The sequence below is a fragment of the Octopus sinensis genome, linkage group LG2 (assembly GCF_006345805.1).
Source record: "Octopus sinensis linkage group LG2, ASM634580v1, whole genome shotgun sequence".
Taxonomy (NCBI): domain Eukaryota; kingdom Metazoa; phylum Mollusca; class Cephalopoda; order Octopoda; family Octopodidae; genus Octopus; species Octopus sinensis.
This window is the reverse complement of record NC_042998.1, coordinates 83483955-83502215: the sequence shown is the minus strand read 5'-3', so window position 1 is coordinate 83502215 and position 18261 is coordinate 83483955. Positions and strand designations below refer to the sequence as shown.

Here is an 18261-nt window from a genome sequence, read left to right as displayed (position 1 = left end):
AAGAACTTTAAAGAGAAAGAACTTTAAAGAGAAAGAACTTTAAAGAGAAAGAACTTTAAAGAGAAAGAACTTTAAAGAGAAAGAACTTTAAAGAGAAAGAACTTTAAAGAGAAAGAACTTTAAGAGAAAGAACTTTAAAGAGAAAGAACTTTAAAGAGAAAGAACTTTAAAGAGAAAGAACTTTAAAGAGAAAGAACTTTAAAGAGAAAGAACTTTAAAGAGAAAGAACTTTAAAGAGAAAGAACTTTAAAGAGAAAGAACTTTAAAGAGAAAGAACTTTAAAGAGAAGAACTTTAAAGAGAAAGAACTTTAAAGAGAAAGAACTTTAAAGAGAAAGAACTTTAAAGAGAAAGAACTTTAAAGAGAAAGAACTTTAAAGAGAAAGAACTTTAAAGAGAAAGAACTTTAAAGAGAAAGAACTTTAAAGAGAAAGAACTTTAAAGAGAAAGAACTTTAAAGAGAAAGAACTTTAAAGAGAAAGAACTTTAAAGAGAAAGAACTTTAAAGAGAAAGAACTTTAAAGAGAAAGAACTTTAAAGAGAAAGAACTTTAAGAGAAAGAACTTTAAAGAGAAAACTTTAAAGAGAAAGAACTTTAAAGAGAAAGAACTTTAAAGAGAAAGAACGAACTTTAAAGAGAAAGAACTTTAAAGAGAAAGAACTTTAAAGAGAAAGAACTTTAAAGAGAAGAACTTTAAAGAGAAAGAACTTAAAGAGAAAGAACTTTAAAGAGAAAGAACTTTAAAGAGAAAGAACTTTAAAGAGAAAGAACTTTAAGAGAAAGAACTTTAAAGAGAAAGAACTTTAAAGAGAAAGAACTTTAAAGAGAAAGAACTTTAAAGAGAAAGAACTTTAAAGAGAAAGAACTTTAAAGAGAAAGAACTTTAAAGAGAAAGAACTTTAAAGAGAAAGAACTTTAAAGAGAAAGAACTTTAAAGAGAAAGAACTTTAAAGAGAAAGAACTTTAAAGAGAAAGAACTTTAAAGAGAAAGAACTTTAAAGAGAAAGAACTTTAAAGAGAAAGAACTTTAAAGAGAAAGAACTTTAAAGAGAAAAACTTTAAAGAGAAAGAACTTTAAAGAGAAAGAACTTTAAAGAGAAAGAACTTTAAAGAGAAAGAACTTTAAAGAGAAAGAACTTTAAAGAGAAAGAACTTTAAAGAGAAAGAACTTTAAAGAGAAAGAACTTTAAGAGAAAGAACTTTAAAGAGAAGAACTTTAAAGAGAAAGAACTTTAAGAGAAAGAACTTTAAAGAGAAAGAACTTTAAAGAGAAAGAACTTTAAAGAGAAAGAACTTTAAAGAGAAAGAACTTTAAAGAGAAAGAACTTTAAAGAGAAAGAACTTTAAAGAGAAAGAACTTTAAAGAGAGAAAGAACTTTAAAGAGAAAGAACTTTAAAGAGAAGAACTTTAAAGAGAAAGAACTTTAAGAGAAAGAACTTTAAAGAGAAAGAACTTTAAAGAGAAAGAACTTTAAAGAGAAAGAACTTAAAGAGAAAGAACTTTAAAGAGAAAGAACTTTAAAGAGAAAGAACTTTAAAGAGAAAGAACTTTAAAGAGAAAGAACTTTAAAGAGAAAGAACTTTAAAGAGAAAGAACTTTAAAGAGAAAGAACTTAAAGAGAAAGAACTTTAAAGAGAAAGAACTTTAAAGAGAAGAACTTTAAAGAGAAAGAACTTTAAAGAGAAAGAACTTTAAGAGAAAGAACTTTAAAGAGAAGAACTTTAAAGAGAAAGAACTTTAAAGAGAAAGAACTTTAAAGAGAAAGAACTTTAAGAGAAAGAACTTTAAAGAGAAAGAACTTTAAAGAGAAAGAACTTTAAAGAGAAAGAACTTTAAAGAGAAAGAACTTTAAAGAGAAAGAACTTTAAAGAGAAGAACTTTAAAGAGAAAGAACTTTAAAGAGAAAGAACTTTAAGAGAAAGAACTTTAAAGAGAAAGAACTTTAAAGAGAAAGAAAGAAAGAACTTTAAAGAGAAAGAACTTTAAAGAGAAAGAACTTTAAAGAGAAAGAACTTTAAAGAGAAAGAACTTTAAAGAGAAAGAACTTTAAAGAGAAAGAACTTTAAAGAGAAAGAACTTTAAAGAGAAAGAACTTTAAAGAGAAAGAACTTTAAAGAGAAAGAACTTTAAAGAGAAAGAACTTTAAAGAGAAAGAACTTTAAAGAGAAAGAACTTTAAGAGAAAGAACTTTAAAGAGAAAGAACTTTAAAGAGAAAGAACTTTAAAGAGAAAGAACTTTAAAGAGAAAGAACTTTAAAGAGAAAGAACTTTAAAGAGAAAGAACTTTAAAGAGAAAGTGGAAGAACTTTAAAGAGAAAGTGGAAGAACTTTAAAGAGAAAGTGGAAGAACTTTAAAGAGAAAGTGGAAGAACTTTAAAGAGAAAGTGGAAGAACTTTAAAGAGAAAGTGGAAGAACTTTAAAGAGAAAGTGGAAGAACTTTAAAGAGAAAGTGGAAGAACTTTAAGAGAAAGTGGAAGAACTTTAAAGAGAAAGTGGAAGAACTTTAAAGAGAAGTGGAAGAACTTTAAAGAGAAAGTGGAAGAACTTTAAAGAGAAAGTGGAAGAACTTTAAAGAGAAAGTGGAAGAACTTTAAAGAGAAAGTGGAAGAACTTTAAAGAGAAAGTGGAAGAACTTTAAAGAGAAAGTGGAAGAACTTTAAAGAGAAAGTGGAAGAACTTTAAAGAGAAAGTGGAAGAATTTTAAAGAGAAAGTGGAAGAATTTTAAAGAGAAAGTGGAAGAATTTTAAAGAGAAAGTGGAAGAATTTTAAAGAGAAAGTGGAAGAATTTTAAAGAGAAAGTGGAAGAATTTTAAAGAGAAAGTGGAAGAATTTTAAAGAGAAAGTGGAAGAATTTTAAAGAGAAAATTGGAGAATTTTAAATGAGTCAAACAGAAAACAAAATAAATTTATAATTCTATGGTGCTAATTGTTTTCTGAGGCTCAAAGAGAGGGCAGGGTCCATTACCTTTGTAAGCTCTCCTAAAACCTATGAGATCGATATCATTAACATTCCTCTTGAAACTGAGTCAATACTAGCGAGAAATACAAGCAGAGAATGAATTCCAGAAGGAAGACGTTCTGGGAAGGAAGGATTGGGTGTAATTAAGAATGGGACGGATGGGGAGAAAAAGAGAGACAAAGCGTTAGTAGAGGTGGCACAATTCCAGCCAGAGCCAGTGAGGAGACACCATACCTGTGAGACATCAGGCTAGAATGTGTCTAATTTTACCGCAATAAGGAATTAGATGTTTTCCCGCCCTGATCGAGGAGATCTAAGACGAAGCGGTATCCACCGATGGCATTCGTTTCCTGTGTATCGGTAACGAAAACTCACAGTGCCTAATATCTTTTTTGAAAGGTTCATGATTTGAAGGCGGTTTGGTTGCAATATTAGCATGTCAAGTAGTCATGTGAATAGAAAGCAAATCATATGACCTAGACACGTCTCAGTTTTAATCAAAATTTAATTTCTACTAACGTTTATTTTCCGTTGGTGGTGGTATAACTAATGCATCTCGTGTTGAAGCGGTTTTAACTAGAAAAAAATTAAGAAAATCAGAAAGCAAATGACAAGCTAAATTGAACATCTTATTCACGAACAGCCTCAAGGTCTTAAGTGGATTTTTTGTTAGTGGTGTTACTGATTCAACTTGAATTGTGGTTTTTGTAGCTAAAAAGTTAAATTCTGAGCAACGAGACCAAGCAACAACTAAAATCGACATTTTATCTGTTCTCAACATACATTTGTTTTAAATGAAAAGTCATTACTATTGTTCAGCGGTGAAACTGATTTTAGAAACTAAAAAAGAAATGAAATATCCTAAGTCTTGCAAATATTTTTCAATCTGTTATACTATTGAAGAATTTGAGACAAGATTGGACATCGCTTCATATCTTTCTTGAAGTACAAACAATCGAAGTGAATACGTCACGAATAGAAGGCAAGCTAAATCTAAAGTTCTACGGCACTAATCGGCATTTTTTCTCTCTCTACATGTTTGGTCTCGATGAAGACCGGCTATACTCTTGTATCTTCACAAGCGCTCCTAAATCAATGAAACCGATGTTATTAGAGGGTGAGTTCAGAGGGCTGAGAGTCTTGGAAGGAATTTGCTGAGAATCTTGGAAGGAATTTGCTGAGGGCCTAGTAATAAAGGCACATGACAGTGGTTAAGGTATTCGGCTCACGACAGCAAGTTCGATTCCAGGAGATTCGTTGCGCTATTGAGCGAGATACTATCTCAGCTGGGGACAATGAACTATAATTCAAAGGGTCAGCATTGTCACATTCTGTATTACGCTGAATCTTACTGATAACTATGCTAAATGTACACATATTTGTGGAGTGCTCACTCACTTGCATGTTAATTTCACGAGTAGATTGTTCCGTTGATTTGATCAACTGGAACCCTTGTTGTAACTAACCAGAGTGCCAGTAATTAGTTGGACCCAAATAGAGCGATGAGAAGAGAAGCGATAAATAGGATGGCACAGCTTCAGTGGAGATGACACGAGCCCAGCCAGACCCGTGGAGTAGAGACCGTTGTAGTAGAGACAGAAAGGGCAGAGCGGCGGGATAGTATGCTGGAGCGTATATGCAACTTCATGCCAGAGAAAATAAGATTTTAGTATTGTGTCGCCCCGATGGAGCAAGCCTATTGTGAAAAGCATTTCACCCATAGTAAGTCTTTTCCTGAGTGAGAGTAACTAAGATCCACAGAATACTATGTCTTTTCTGTCATGTAGTTCGTAATCTGAGGGCAATTTAGTTTTATTCAAGCATGCCAAGCAATCATGTTTTCAAAGTAACAAGCAAACCATATGATCTATAAATCTATATTTCATCTCTACATGACTATTGTTTTAATTAGAATTTAATTTTTACTCACGTTTACTTTCTGTTGATGATTTAAACAGAACTCTCATTTTAGTATCTAGAAGAGTAAAATTAAATTAGGAATAAAAAGACGAACAATATGCAAACTTTTAAATTGACATTTCGTCCGTGTTTTATTAAAATTTTTACTCACTTTTTTTTTCTCCAATGGTGAAATAGTGACCGTAAATTTAGCAACTAAAGAAATTAGATATTCTCTGCAGACATGTAAATAGTAATTTGAAATCTATATCAGCATTAAAGACTTAAAGAGAAAAAATAGGTATCGAGTCGTTTCATATATATCTATAAGTATAACTTAAGTGGATAATGCACGAGCAGGAAAGAAGCTAAATCTAAAAGTTCAATGGTCCTAATGCTGAGTCTGAAGGCAGTGCCAGAGTCCATGTATCTCAGACTCCGAGACCGGTTCTTGAACCTTTATAAATCAACGCCAGCGGGATATATGAACAGTAAGGGACTTCTATGAGGTTTACATTCCAGAAAGGGAAGTTTGGGTGTAGAGGGCCTGTGAGAAAAGACACGAAAGCACTAGTGGTTAGGATATTGCACTCATTTACAAGATGGTTTCGATTCCCAGATCGGGTGTTGTGCTCTTGAGCAAATTACTTTTTCCAGCTTCACTCCGCTGTAAACCAGTAACTATGATATGGACTGGAGTCCCATTCAGGGGGAATGTTGTGGTCTAGGTCATCAATACGCCACGCAAAGCAAGTGAGCGACTATGAATCATAGGACTCGAGGCTAATGTGCAGGGGTTTGATGGCAATTGGACACAAGTAGGATAATGAGATGGGGAGAGATAGGCTAGCAAAACCTGGAGGTGACATGAGCCCAGCCAGATCCGCAGAGCGGAATACAAGTATGTTTAACTTTATACCAAGAAGGAACTTGGCATTTTCATTTGTCATCCTTGATCGAGCAGATGTAGGATGAAGTGGGTTGCAGCTATGACCAGTCATTCTTTTCCTGTGTACAGGTAACAAAGGCCCAAAGTATCCATTGCATCTTTTTTCTAAGGTGAAAGTTTGTGATTTGAGGGTGGTCTGGCTGCAATACAAGCATGTCAAGCAGTCATGTGAAGTTAACAGAAAGCAAAGCATATGATCTATAAATCTAGATTTCATCCCTACATGTCTCAGTCTTAATAGGAATTACATTTTTTTTTACTCACGTTTATTTTCTGTCGGAGGTGGTGTTAATAATACATCTTGTGTTGAAGCAGTTTTAGCTGGAAAAAAAATTACGAAGATCAGAAGGCAAGCGACAAGCTAAATTGAACATCTTATCCACGAATAAGATCTAAACTTACATCGATTTTCATTTGGTAGTGTTACTGGTTTAAGTGGAGTTGAGGATTTTGTAGCTAAAAAGGATTAAAAATTAAATTCTGAACAAAGAGACCAAGTAACAACTAAATTCGACGTTTTATCTGTACTCATCCATGAATATTAGGTTTAAATCAGTTTACTTTTCTTGTTCAATGGTGAAAGAGTTTGAGCTTGAGTGATGGAGTTTATTGAAAGGAATTTCATCAATAGGACAATTATAGTTTTAATTGGAATTTATTTTTTACTCTCGTTTATCTTCTGTTGTTGGTGGTGTAAGTGCTGTAGCTAGAGTTAAAACGGTTTTAACTTGAAAACTTTACAAAGATCAGAAAGCAAGGTTAAGTATAGATCTTAACCTTAAGATCTATACTTACATCGATTTTCCTTTGGTGGGGTTACGACTTTAACTTGGGCTGTGGTTTTTAGAGCTAAAAAGAATTTGAAATTAAATTCTGAACAAAGATCAAGCAACAACTAAAATGGACATTTTAGCTGTACTCCTCCATTAATATTAGTTTTAAATGAGAAGTTTACTTGTTCAATTGTGGGGGAATGAGTGATAGGGATTTTGTTGAAAGTAATTTCATCTACTTGACAATTATAGTTTTAACTAGAATTTTTACTCGCGTTTATCTTATCTTGGTGGTAGTGTGAGTGCTGTAGCTAGAGTTTAAACGGTTTTAGCTAGAAAAAATTACGAAAACCAAAATAACCTTAATATCTATACTTACATCGATTTTCCTTTACTGGTGTAACTTGAGCTGTGGATTTTGCAGCTAAAAAGAATTTTAAATTAAATTCTGAACAAAGAGATCAAGCAACAACTAAAATGGACATTTTAGCTGTACTCATCCTAAAATATTAGTCTTAAATGATAAGTCTCTACTTTACTTGTTCAATGTTGAAAGAGTTTGTGCTCGAATGATAGAGATTTTAGTGAAAGGAATTTCATCCCTACGTGAACTTAATTGTTTTAATTCGAATTTAATTTTTAGTAATGTTTATCATTTGTTAGAAGTGTAACTGATACAGCTCCAGTTAAAGCGGTTCTAGCTAGGAAAAGTGTTAATTATGAAAAATGAAAAACCAGATTTTTTTTTTTTAATGAACAGCTCATTTTATCCCCAAATATTAGTTTTATTTTAAAATAATTGAACTAAACTCACATTTATTTTCCATCCGTGGTTTAACTGATTTAGCTGAAAGTAACCATTTTAGTTGCTTAAATAAAAGTTAAGAAATCTATTAAGAGATAGAAGTTAATTTTTCAAATTAAAAGTCTTGAGGTGAAGGCTGCAGGGATATGTTAGCTTTGACGTCTGTCGATAGCCACCAACGACGTAAGTAAATTTACTATGAAAAATCGAAATTAAACCATAAATTTACTATATCCACAGTTCAATTCATCCATTTTAATTTGAATTCGTCGGAAATTCAATTAAATTTACTGACTTTAAAAATACTCTTCAATTATAGAGTTGCTATGCATGGAATAGCAATTAGTTTGTATTGATCATTAAGCGTTTGTGAAAAAATGTTATTTTTCCTGTTTCAAAACAACTTTTGGTTTTCATTGTCTATTTTCGCCTTATTAGATAGCTGATTATTCCGACTCAAAAATTATTCAATTGTTTAAAATGTTGCGTCAAACTGTCAACGATTTCAAATCAGTCAAGAAATGCAAAATGTTAAAAAAAATATCAGTTATAGTAACTGGTCTTTGGTGCTTTCATTTCGGTTTTTTCATTAGATGCAAAATTATCTAGTTTAGAAAGTCAAACAAAACATTGATTACAAATTCTTTAATGCAAATGAAATAAAATGCAAGTCATCTACCTAATCTGAACTAATAAGTTATTTCATAATTCCTGCGATAAGTTTATTCTAACAAGTTGGTGATGTTCAACTAAATATTGAAATTTGTCAATCGTCTACTTAAACTAGTGATCAAATCCTAACAGTCTTTAGATTAAACTATCAACCCTGTTTTTGAAATATTTTTACAATCCCAAAAGAAAACGTTACATTGATTTGATAAACCGATGACTCAAAGTTGATGGTGAATCCAGTTGTTACATTATCTTACAGCTATGTAATGTGAATAGATTTAGACTAGGCTGAAATCAATAAATACGTTCGAAATGGTCTATTTGTTAAAATAGATTTGTAAAGAAAACCTAGAATTGAAGATTTTCGAACTGCAAGATAAATATGTCAATATTGCCTTGCTTTGGCTTGAATCCTCAATTCTTTGATAGAATCGTAAGATCCCGTCATGATATAACGTGTGATACATTTTAAGACATGGAGGAGCTCATCTCTCCTCAGGTCTGACGACAGCCGATTTCTACCAGAAATTAGAAAACAAAGAGTTAGAGAATGTCGAGATGACTAGTATATTATCACCCTGAAAGTATGACAAGCAAAGTTGGCTTCAGTGAGATTTAACCCAAGAGCGTCGACAGCCGAAGTGACTATCGCAAATCAATCTCTAATGTCTGCTAATCGTCCGTCTCTCTTCCAACACGTGTCGACAAAACTATCTTTAATCATTCAACAACCATTAAGATTTAGGTTAAACTGAAAATCAAAACAGAATATAGGGTTTATTAGATTTGAATATATACTATGTCATCTGGATTAAGTTTTGGGTAGCTAAGCTCACCTGACTCTTCATCGGTAGAAAAATCTGAAATAAAAAAAATGACATTTAAATATTCATGAAATGTTGAAACTGAACATATTTCTTTGCCGATTAAATAATGCGGTCTTATTCTCTGCAACAGATATAGAGGTCTTAAACTTAATGTGGGCCGGTTTATATGTCGAAATCTAGCTCCAGATGACCTTTTAAAAATTGAAGATTTCAGAAATGGAGTCATGAAAAGAGAAAAAATAGCGAACTCGCTTATTGAATTTGTTCAGAGTAGAAGGAACTTGCACAATGTGGCGCGCATTGCGATTGAGCTAAAAAATTACGTGTTCACAAAGGGAATTTGTAAAATGATCATGTCTGTAGACTAATTTTTCCTTCATTTGAGAAAGCATAAATATCTGGCAAATTTGAAGTCAAGTGGAAATTCTTTAATGATGTAAGCCTGAACGAATGTGATTACAATAAGTTGATTTTTTTCCTAAATACATAAATATTGAAATTGTTTTCAACAAAATACTCTGGCTTAGAATAAAGACAAGAATTGACCAATAAAATTCACAAGCGTGAATGAAGCGTTGAATATCCTTTTGTATTTAACAAAAGAACTTAGCTATTAGCTACGGTTGGGTATTGTAGGGTCATAGAAACTTGCTCCATTTTGTGCTCAATTGAAGTGCATAACTTATAGCAATAAAAACTGAAATCTTGCTACAGACTTAATTGTCAACGTTTGACCTTAGTAAAACTACCTTCCATAGATTAGGACAGAAGGTTTGCATATTGAAAAAAGGATTCGAATTATTGCAAGTTAAAAGGAAGTAGTTCTGAGAAAGAATGGTTAAGTCGGACATAATGGTAAATCAATACAAATGGAGATTTTGCAGAAACGCATCTCTGGTCACTATTTTTTTTTTGAAAGCACAAACACACGTACTAGAGAGAAAGAGAAAGTTCAGAAGTTTGCTTCCCAACACCACATGGTTCCGGGTTCAGTCCCACTGCATGGCACTTTGGGCAAATGTCTACTTTAGCCTCGAGCCGACCAAAGCCTTGTGAGTGGATTTGGTAGACGGAAACTGGGAGCCTGTTGTATACTATATATATACATGCATCTATGTTCCTCACCCACCATCGCTTGACAACCGATGATTGTGTTTATATATATCCCCGCAACTTAGCAGTTCGGCAAAAGTGATCGATAAAACAAGTCCTGGGGTCGATTACTGCAACTAAAACCCTTTAAGGCGGGGCTCCAACATGGCCGCAATGAAATGCTCGAAAGATATACAGAGAGAGAGAGAGAGAGAGAGAGAGAATGGAGATAGAAAGAGACATTTCGTTCTTGCTCACCTGAATCGCTAAAAGAATCGGAATAGCTACTCCATGAATAACAATTGAGAATCATGTCATCACTGTCGCTTGAGAAATCACTTTCTGAAGATGACGCGGGTTTTTTCATAGCTTTAAGAGAATGTTTAAAAGTAACGATTAAAATCTAACCATTGTTCGAAAAAAAAAAAACATTAAAAAATAAAAAACTAATAGGGTGTGGTACAAGAGTTTCGAAATTATATTGACAGCAGTTTCAAAAATCGATTTGAAAAGTCGTCGTTGCAAGTAATTTATATTTGTACATTTAGAGCTGGAGTTTATATTTCAAAGTTTTAATATAATGCACACAAACTTATATCCGAATTCAATTAGAGTTTGTAATTGGTGATTCAGATCAACGAGACTAGATTTATGAAATAGACAAGAGCTCCTGTGAAGATTTCTAAACAACTTTAGCAAGAATTAAATGCCAACAATTGGGAATCAAAAATGGTTCGTTGTTTATCTTTGGCGTTGTTTAGTTTCAGGTCAGCTATGATCAAACAAATCTGATCATAGGAATTCCATCTCAGACCATCTACGTCCTACCAGTGTATCTAATATTTCATTATGTAATGTCTTTTACAGACTATGATTCACCTGCTGTTCCTAGATGGAGCCATACCATTCTCCCACTGGCTGACTTACCTTAAGTCGCTCGAATATTAGATTTAACCCATTTACTAAAAGATACCGCTGCGTTACCGTTATACTTACTTGAAACTAATGAAATTTTTATACTTCCTAAAATGTTTTTCAAACAAGCAAGAGTTTAGGTCCTATAGGAAGCTCAACTGGTGCATAATTCTGAGCGATAGAAAGTCGAGGACCCTCTTAAACTTACATCCAGAAAAGTCTTGTTCAACCTTGCAAAATTTAAGGCTCTGACCAGAATGTTCTATGCTTGTGAAAAACAGATCTGGAAATGTAGCATTAACGGTTTCAATACACTGAATGGATTTAAACAATCGAATATTATATTCTCCAGACACGAAGCCAACAGACTTAATCTGAGGGCTGGCTTAGCAAATATCGAAATCCAACCTCAGTCTGTCATTTGTGGCAGCTGCACTTTACAACACCCATAATTCTTTAAAGGATCGGACATTTCAGTTAGCAAGTCTCATGAAAATGTACAAAAATGGTGAACTCGCTTACTGAATTTATTCAATTTTATTGGAAAATCTTGTCCAGTGTAAACTCGGAACTACGTGGTCGCGAAGAGAATTTGGTAACCATACAACCCTGTCTAAATATTTCCTTTATATGAGAAAGTATGAGAACAGCAAGCAGATTTGAAGTAAATTGAGTCAAAATTAATGATGGCATTAGAATAAGACAACTATCAAAAGGGACTTCCGTTAAGAAACTTAAGTGTATTCGATTGGTATAGTTCTGATAATGAACAAATGAAAATAAATGTAACTTCGAAATTGGGTAAAATAACTTCCATGTTGTAAATTAAAAATTCTGGTATCCAAGACTTGAATGAAAGATAATACCATTTTGTTCTTTTCCGATTTATCCAAGAGATAAGATCAATTTGTTTTGTTTTACAAGTCAACGTTTGGTTTCCAACTAAAAAATTGATTTAATTGTACATTTTCTTATAAAAAAAAAAGGTCTAGCTATAGTAAACAGAATTAATCATTTTTTTTTTTTACATTTTATTGACTATAGATGAAGTCCTCTTCAAAAGTGGTTACTCCTCAGTGATAACACTTCATATCTAGATTATTGAGCTAACATTTAATAGGCTAACATTTAATAGGCTAACATTTAATAGGCTAACATTTAATAGGCTAACATTTAATAGGCTAACATTTAATAGGCTAACATTTAATAGGCTAACATTTAATAGGCTAACATTTATAGGCTAACATTTAATAGGCTAACATTTAATAGGCTAACATTTAATAGGCTAACATTTAATAGGCTAACATTTAATAGGCTAACATTTAATAGGCTAACATTTAATAGGCTAACATTTAATAGGCTAACATTTAATAGGCTAACATTTAATAGACTAACATTTAATAGGCTAACATTTAATAGACTAACATTTAATAGACTAACATTTAATAGACTAACATTTAATAGACTAACATTTAATAGACACATACACAAAACGGGTTATAAAATAAAGTCATCGAGGAAATACAAAGCTACAACATTACCACTTTCTCAAAGAACATTTGCAACATAAATCGAGTAAACTGGTTTCCACTAAGAACTGAACGATAATTAGATTGGGTTTTCTTTCAAAACAGCGGCGATCCTAGTTTTGAAGTCCAAGCAAAGCTACTAAACTTTCTGAATTGCATTTCTATTTTAGTGTTACGTTGAAAAGACCGAGAAAGTCTAATACAAAAAATTGTTTAAGTATAAAGGATGTCCAATCTTAGAAATCTAAGAAAGAAAAAAGATCAGGGTTTTATTTTATCACAGACAAAATTATCCGATCGATCTTTTATACATCACATAGAAATAAGCTGCCTGAAAATCCATTTCGTCTACTAAATGTTTTGCAAAACGGAATCCTTGACCCATTTCAATTCGGGAAGTAATTTTACATTGTTGTACACATTTATATTTAGATCTGACAGTATTCATAGACAAATACAGATTAATTTACATTTTCAGCCTTCGAACAGCTAGAATTAAGTATTCTTTCTTGGAAAGAAAGAATGCTGAGATATTCTGATTTTTTCCACATCAGTAACCCAGAATTCAAGTAAATGAAAGACTAATCCCAAGATTTAAAACGGAAACAATTCATAGTTGTATTTCATATTAAAGATATCCGCTTGCTGTAAGAAATAAGCTTGGTAGAATATATTAAGTATTGTCTAAATTTCTTTTTATAGTTGCTTATCAAATTTGATAAACGATCTAAAGAAACCAAGATAATCCTCCTTGTTATACGTAGTCGGGTCTGGTTAGTAAAGACCTGGGAAATGGAAACAATTTTCAAACAATTTGCACAAAATTAATTAGATGGCTGTTTTATCTTCGAAAATTTACAGTTTCATTTATTACAATCAAACATTGGTCAATTCCGAAGCTCAAATGGGATAAATATAATGGGGTAAAAAAAAATTAAATTTGTGTTTAAATTACAAATGTTCGAAATCAAGAAATATAAGCTGTCTTGATTCTGTTTTTGAAACCATCAAATTGAAGTGTAGGATTTTCAAAGGTTTTAACACTTTAGAGTAACAATGAATACGGTGACTGTCTAAAATACATATACTTAATCCTTCGTGGGCCGGCGGGGGTCCCTTGGGGCCCCAGCAGATTTTAAAAGTCATGCAACTTTTACAATTTTTATTTAAGTGATTTTAAATCTCATGACTTGTCAATAGTTTATATACAGTAATACCTCGATTTTCGAACACCTAATCGCACTTTATTTATTTTATATATATATATATATATATATATATATATATATATATATATATATATATATATATATAAAGCGTGATTTATTCGTGATCTGAGTTGTTCGAAAACCGAGGTCCTACTGTATGCACATACAAATTTGTAGTTATAAATTTCCAGTCATATGGATGTTATAAAATACGGTCATTAGGATTTAACTGGACCCCATTGGTCTTTTGCGAAATTTTTGTTCTTTTTCAGATATTCTGATAAACTATGTTAATTTTCTTCGTATTTGTACTGGTAGGAATCGATATACTTTTTCTTTTATTCTATATTTAGTGCCAAATGTATAGTTAATAAAAGTGCTAAATTTCTTGTTTTGTATCATGTACAAGATTTTAAAAAATTACTTTATGGATAGTGCGAAAATGCGCAAAAATAAAAGGGGACCCCAATGGCTTTTTGTGTAATTCCAACCCCACCGGCCCTAGAAGGGTTAATAGATTTCACTCCGAAATCGTAAATACAGCTGTCAACTACTGTATAAGTAAGAGACTACAAATGAACTCAAATGAACGCAAAACACCAGGCAATAAAGTAAGGTTTAAGAGATTTTGCAAGAAATGTGCAGAATGTACTTAAAAAATGTACCTTTCTTTAATGTAAGCAGTACGAAAACTAATTAGAAATAGCTATGTAGTGAGAAGGAAAAAACTATTAGCCAATGGCTATATTTCATCTGGTAAATACGGGAGACAACTATGTTTCGGTCTTATTAAATCTCTTCAAAGCAAGTTTCGTACTCTGAAGTAGAGATCAAAGAATCTCCCACCCACATGGTTCCAGGTTCAGTCCAACTGCGTTGCACCTCGGGTAAGTGTCTTCTATAGTGCCGGGATAACTAAAGCTTTGTGATTGAATTTAGTGGACGGAAACTGGATGAAGCCCGTTATGTGTATATGTATGTCTTGCCGCCGCTTGACAACCAGTTTTGATTTATTTACGTCCCCGTATCAAGCTTTAAAAATTAGCACTGGTTGGGGCGGGGTCTATTTGTTCTAAACTCAAGACAGTGCCTCAGCATGGCGCAGTGCAGTGACAAAAGCTAAAAGCAAATTTCAAGGAACTTCATGAAGAACTTGGTTAATTTAATACTAACTCATTTTATGGTATGGGACTTATCCATTAGTTTCTTGTTAATTTCTTTAACAGTTTTGGACAATGAAACAGTCGTTTGACCATCTTATCGCAAACGTCAATAACTAAAATATTTTGCAATACAAATGGGAAATGTTGATATTATCCACCGCTTTTCGAAGAAGGAAGTCAACTTCGGCTTAAAGAATTGATGTATCCACTTTGTAAATCTGAAATATCAAGCTCATGTACAGACATTCCAGAAGTCATAGCGCAAGGGATCTTCCATGTAGGTGGAAGGACAACATACAGTGCAATATCTACCTCGGATTTTATGTACGGTTACTTAGCCCCGGATCTGCCCTGACTGAACAGATCTGAAAGCCATTCGAACCGGAACAGTTAATCTGATTACCAAACAATTTTATTTATTTTTAACGACGATGAAGTATGATTCGAGAAACCTGACCGATATTTCTAGCAACTCAAACGACCACATATAGGTTCATTAAACCTAGACTAAGAATGTTTAACAGTTTGTAGAATAAACTAATTTAGAATCTTGGAAAAGGCTCAATTCTCAAATGTGACTGATAAAGACCAATACTTATAGCAAGAACAATTTTGATAAAACCCCGAAAGCATTGACGAATTTGATATTTTTAAAAATGCCAAGTTTTCAACAATTTTAGAAAAATCTATAAATACCTTCTATGGTAATTTTCCACGTTTTGGAAATATATGTTCTTAGTTCCTCTTCAATTCTTGGATTAAATTCTAGAGAAAAAAAAATTTCCAATATTCCATATTTAAATGCCATATTTCTTGAAACATGGTAACTATATATATATCGTTGCTATTATGTTAAACTGTCGTATATCCAAATTCGGCGTTTTAAAAAATCTTTTTCAATATTTTTGCTTGCAATAGCCGGTTCTTTTGGTCAAACTATTGTATCTTCAGCTGCCAATATATCATAAATTGTCAGTGTAGTATAACGGTTTTGCCATGGAATGGTGAAAAAAAACGTTTTGGACTTACGATAATTTTGCATAATAACGAGAGAGAGAGAGAGAGAGAGAGAAATAGACTTTATGTCATTAGAAATTACAAACTTCCAGACACGAAATGATTTTTAACGGTAGAACACGAAGTAGATCTAACTATAAGCAGCGCGTCAATGTAAGGATTTTTTCAAACCAATACTTACGCGCAGTTATAGTGTTATCTACTTACAGTTCTACCGTTAAAAACCAATTCGTATGATGTATGTGTGCCCACCCCACGCCTGCCGCCCGCCACGTTGAAGTTCATAAATTTGCCTGATTTTCTTTCTGCGGAAGGACTTGATTTGATTCACGCATCCAAGTTGTCTCTCCACGCCGCTGATGTTTATCCACGCGAAAGGTCACTAATTTGGGTCTATACATCCTGGAACTGGTGTCGTCGCATTCAGAACTCAGAGGACCAGAACAGACACAAGGCACCATGTCCAACTCTGAAACAGTTCCACCAATACAGCATCCTAGACTGATACTATTTTTTAACGATACCTAGAGAATGACAAGCAAAATCGATCTTTACAGGATTTGATCTCAGAAAAGATTTGGAACAAATACTCGAGTCATTCTAGACAACTATCTCTCTAGAGATGAGATTTAAGAGGTTTCCATATTCTGTTACCAAAAGGGAGTAATAGGCATTGATTTAGCCATGTTCGAACAGATGCAGGTCTGTGTACACTTAACAGTTCGGTTTCCAGACTTGATACTTTGGTACAACTCCTGTACCCAGAGGATTACTTCGTTGGGGAACATCGAGAAGCGTTGTTCAAACCATTTAAGATTCAGTTACCGACTGAACCCAACAAAAGTTGCCTGGACGGATTCTTGATTAGATACAGCTGAGGGGAAAATAACCAACGAAATTAGTAGAAATGTAGAATGGAAATTTCGAATACAATTTTTTTTTTCAACTTTTCTTTTAAAGTTTGAAATTAACAGATAAAACAGCAATCTTTTGTCTTTAATAAAGGCCCGCGGAAAAGGGGATTAAAGACAAATTGATTTGCGGAATATATGGTTTCTATTTCTAGCCCATCGAATGACCTCGCTGTGACTTGTTCGCTTGTATCTGTTGCTGGAGACATTATCTAAGGCAACGAGCTGGCAGAAACGTTAGCACGCCGAGCGAAATGTTTAGCAGTATTTCGTCTGTCTACGTTCTGAGTTCAAATTCCGCCGAGGTCGACTTTACCTTTCATCCTTTCGGGTTGATAAATTAAGTACCAGTTGCCAACTTGGGCCGATCTAATGGACTGGCCCCTCCCCCAATATTTTGTGCCTTGTGCCTAGAGTAGAAAAAAATATCTACATTACCTAATAACGTAGCTGGGGTGGAGAGTCGCTTTTATGATTGCATCTTTTGTGTATTGTATAAGCCTGTATAAAGGGCGAGGAGACGGGGTCAGACAAGGGCTATACCATTGCGCTTGTAATCAAAATTGCTACACAAGCAATGCTTTGATCACATGCTTTTCTTGAAAAAACGAAAACACAGGAAATGATTTACGCAATGAAAAATATTTTAGGTGAAAAAAAAAATTAATCGACTATAAACAAGAAAAACCTTACTATTCGCCTATCAAATGAGATTTATCGTAAAGCCTTGTTTCGTTCAGAAATGTGGAAATGAATTTCAAAGTAGTGATTGTTAGAGCAATATAATGAACCGAATTTATAAAAACAATATTTTACCCAACCACTCAGCATGAAGCTGCATTATTTTCTTCAGTTTCATCGTGACTGCAAACCAAACAATACGGAGAAAATGGTAACTTATACCGTCTGCATTTTTTTGCAGTTTGTGCAAGTGCTGTACTATTTTAATGAGATTTTAAGCGATGAGTGAATACCTGCTAGGCTTAATTTCAGCATTTTCAGGTGTAGGCCTGACAAAGGCTAGCCAAGCAGAAATAATTTAACTAAAGCACCGAACAAGACACCGTAAAACATCTCCTCGCCCAAAACGTCAGCATCAAATTCATTACTCGTTTGTAATTAATATTCAAGATAGTTTTAGTCAGAAACTAATTTGAGACAGTTTGTTTAATGTCTATGTGTTGCATAAGCGATATAACTTTGTGAAATCCAAACTAAGAAAGAATTGGCTGAGTAGTTAATGTTCGCTCCGCAACTACATGGTTCCGAGTTCGACCACCCACCGTGCGATACCTTGGGAAAGGTGCGGCATTACTTTGGTTAGGGTAATATATTTTCTGACTGGGATTCTACAGGCGTAAGCATATGTATTCTTGTGCAGATAAATATTGGCTGCAGATCCGAAATAACGGCATTTTATGAATGTCCTTCGAGATCCGTTTTGCATGGAGTTATAGACATTCCCTTGTCACGCCTCGAAATGCAGTGAACAACGAACTGGATCTCTGGAATCAATAATCAGGACGCCATTATTCAATT

At 33.4% G+C, this 18261-nt stretch overlaps 1 protein-coding gene across 3 annotated transcripts in view; it reads right to left on the bottom strand.

Moving 5' to 3' along the window:
* Nucleotides 1-18261, bottom strand: part of LOC115232666 (sprT-like domain-containing protein Spartan) — a 36216-nt gene that overhangs the window by 9553 nt on the left and 8402 nt on the right. For 2 of the 3 annotated variants that reach the window (XM_036514777.1, XM_036514782.1), the window contains exons 6-12: nucleotides 15491-15559; nucleotides 10238-10348; nucleotides 8897-8920; nucleotides 6963-7007; nucleotides 6075-6131; nucleotides 4893-4937; nucleotides 3482-3538 (exon numbers count right to left, since the gene is read on the bottom strand). In XM_036514777.1, coding sequence (XP_036370670.1) covers nucleotides 3482-3538; nucleotides 4893-4937; nucleotides 6075-6131; nucleotides 6963-7007; nucleotides 8897-8920; nucleotides 10238-10348; nucleotides 15491-15559 — 408 coding nt within the window. The remainder of the gene's footprint in view (nucleotides 1-3481; nucleotides 3539-4892; nucleotides 4938-6074; nucleotides 6132-6962; nucleotides 7008-8896; nucleotides 8921-10237; nucleotides 10349-15490; nucleotides 15560-18261) is intronic. The other variant, XM_029802684.2, reaches the window with a different exon arrangement.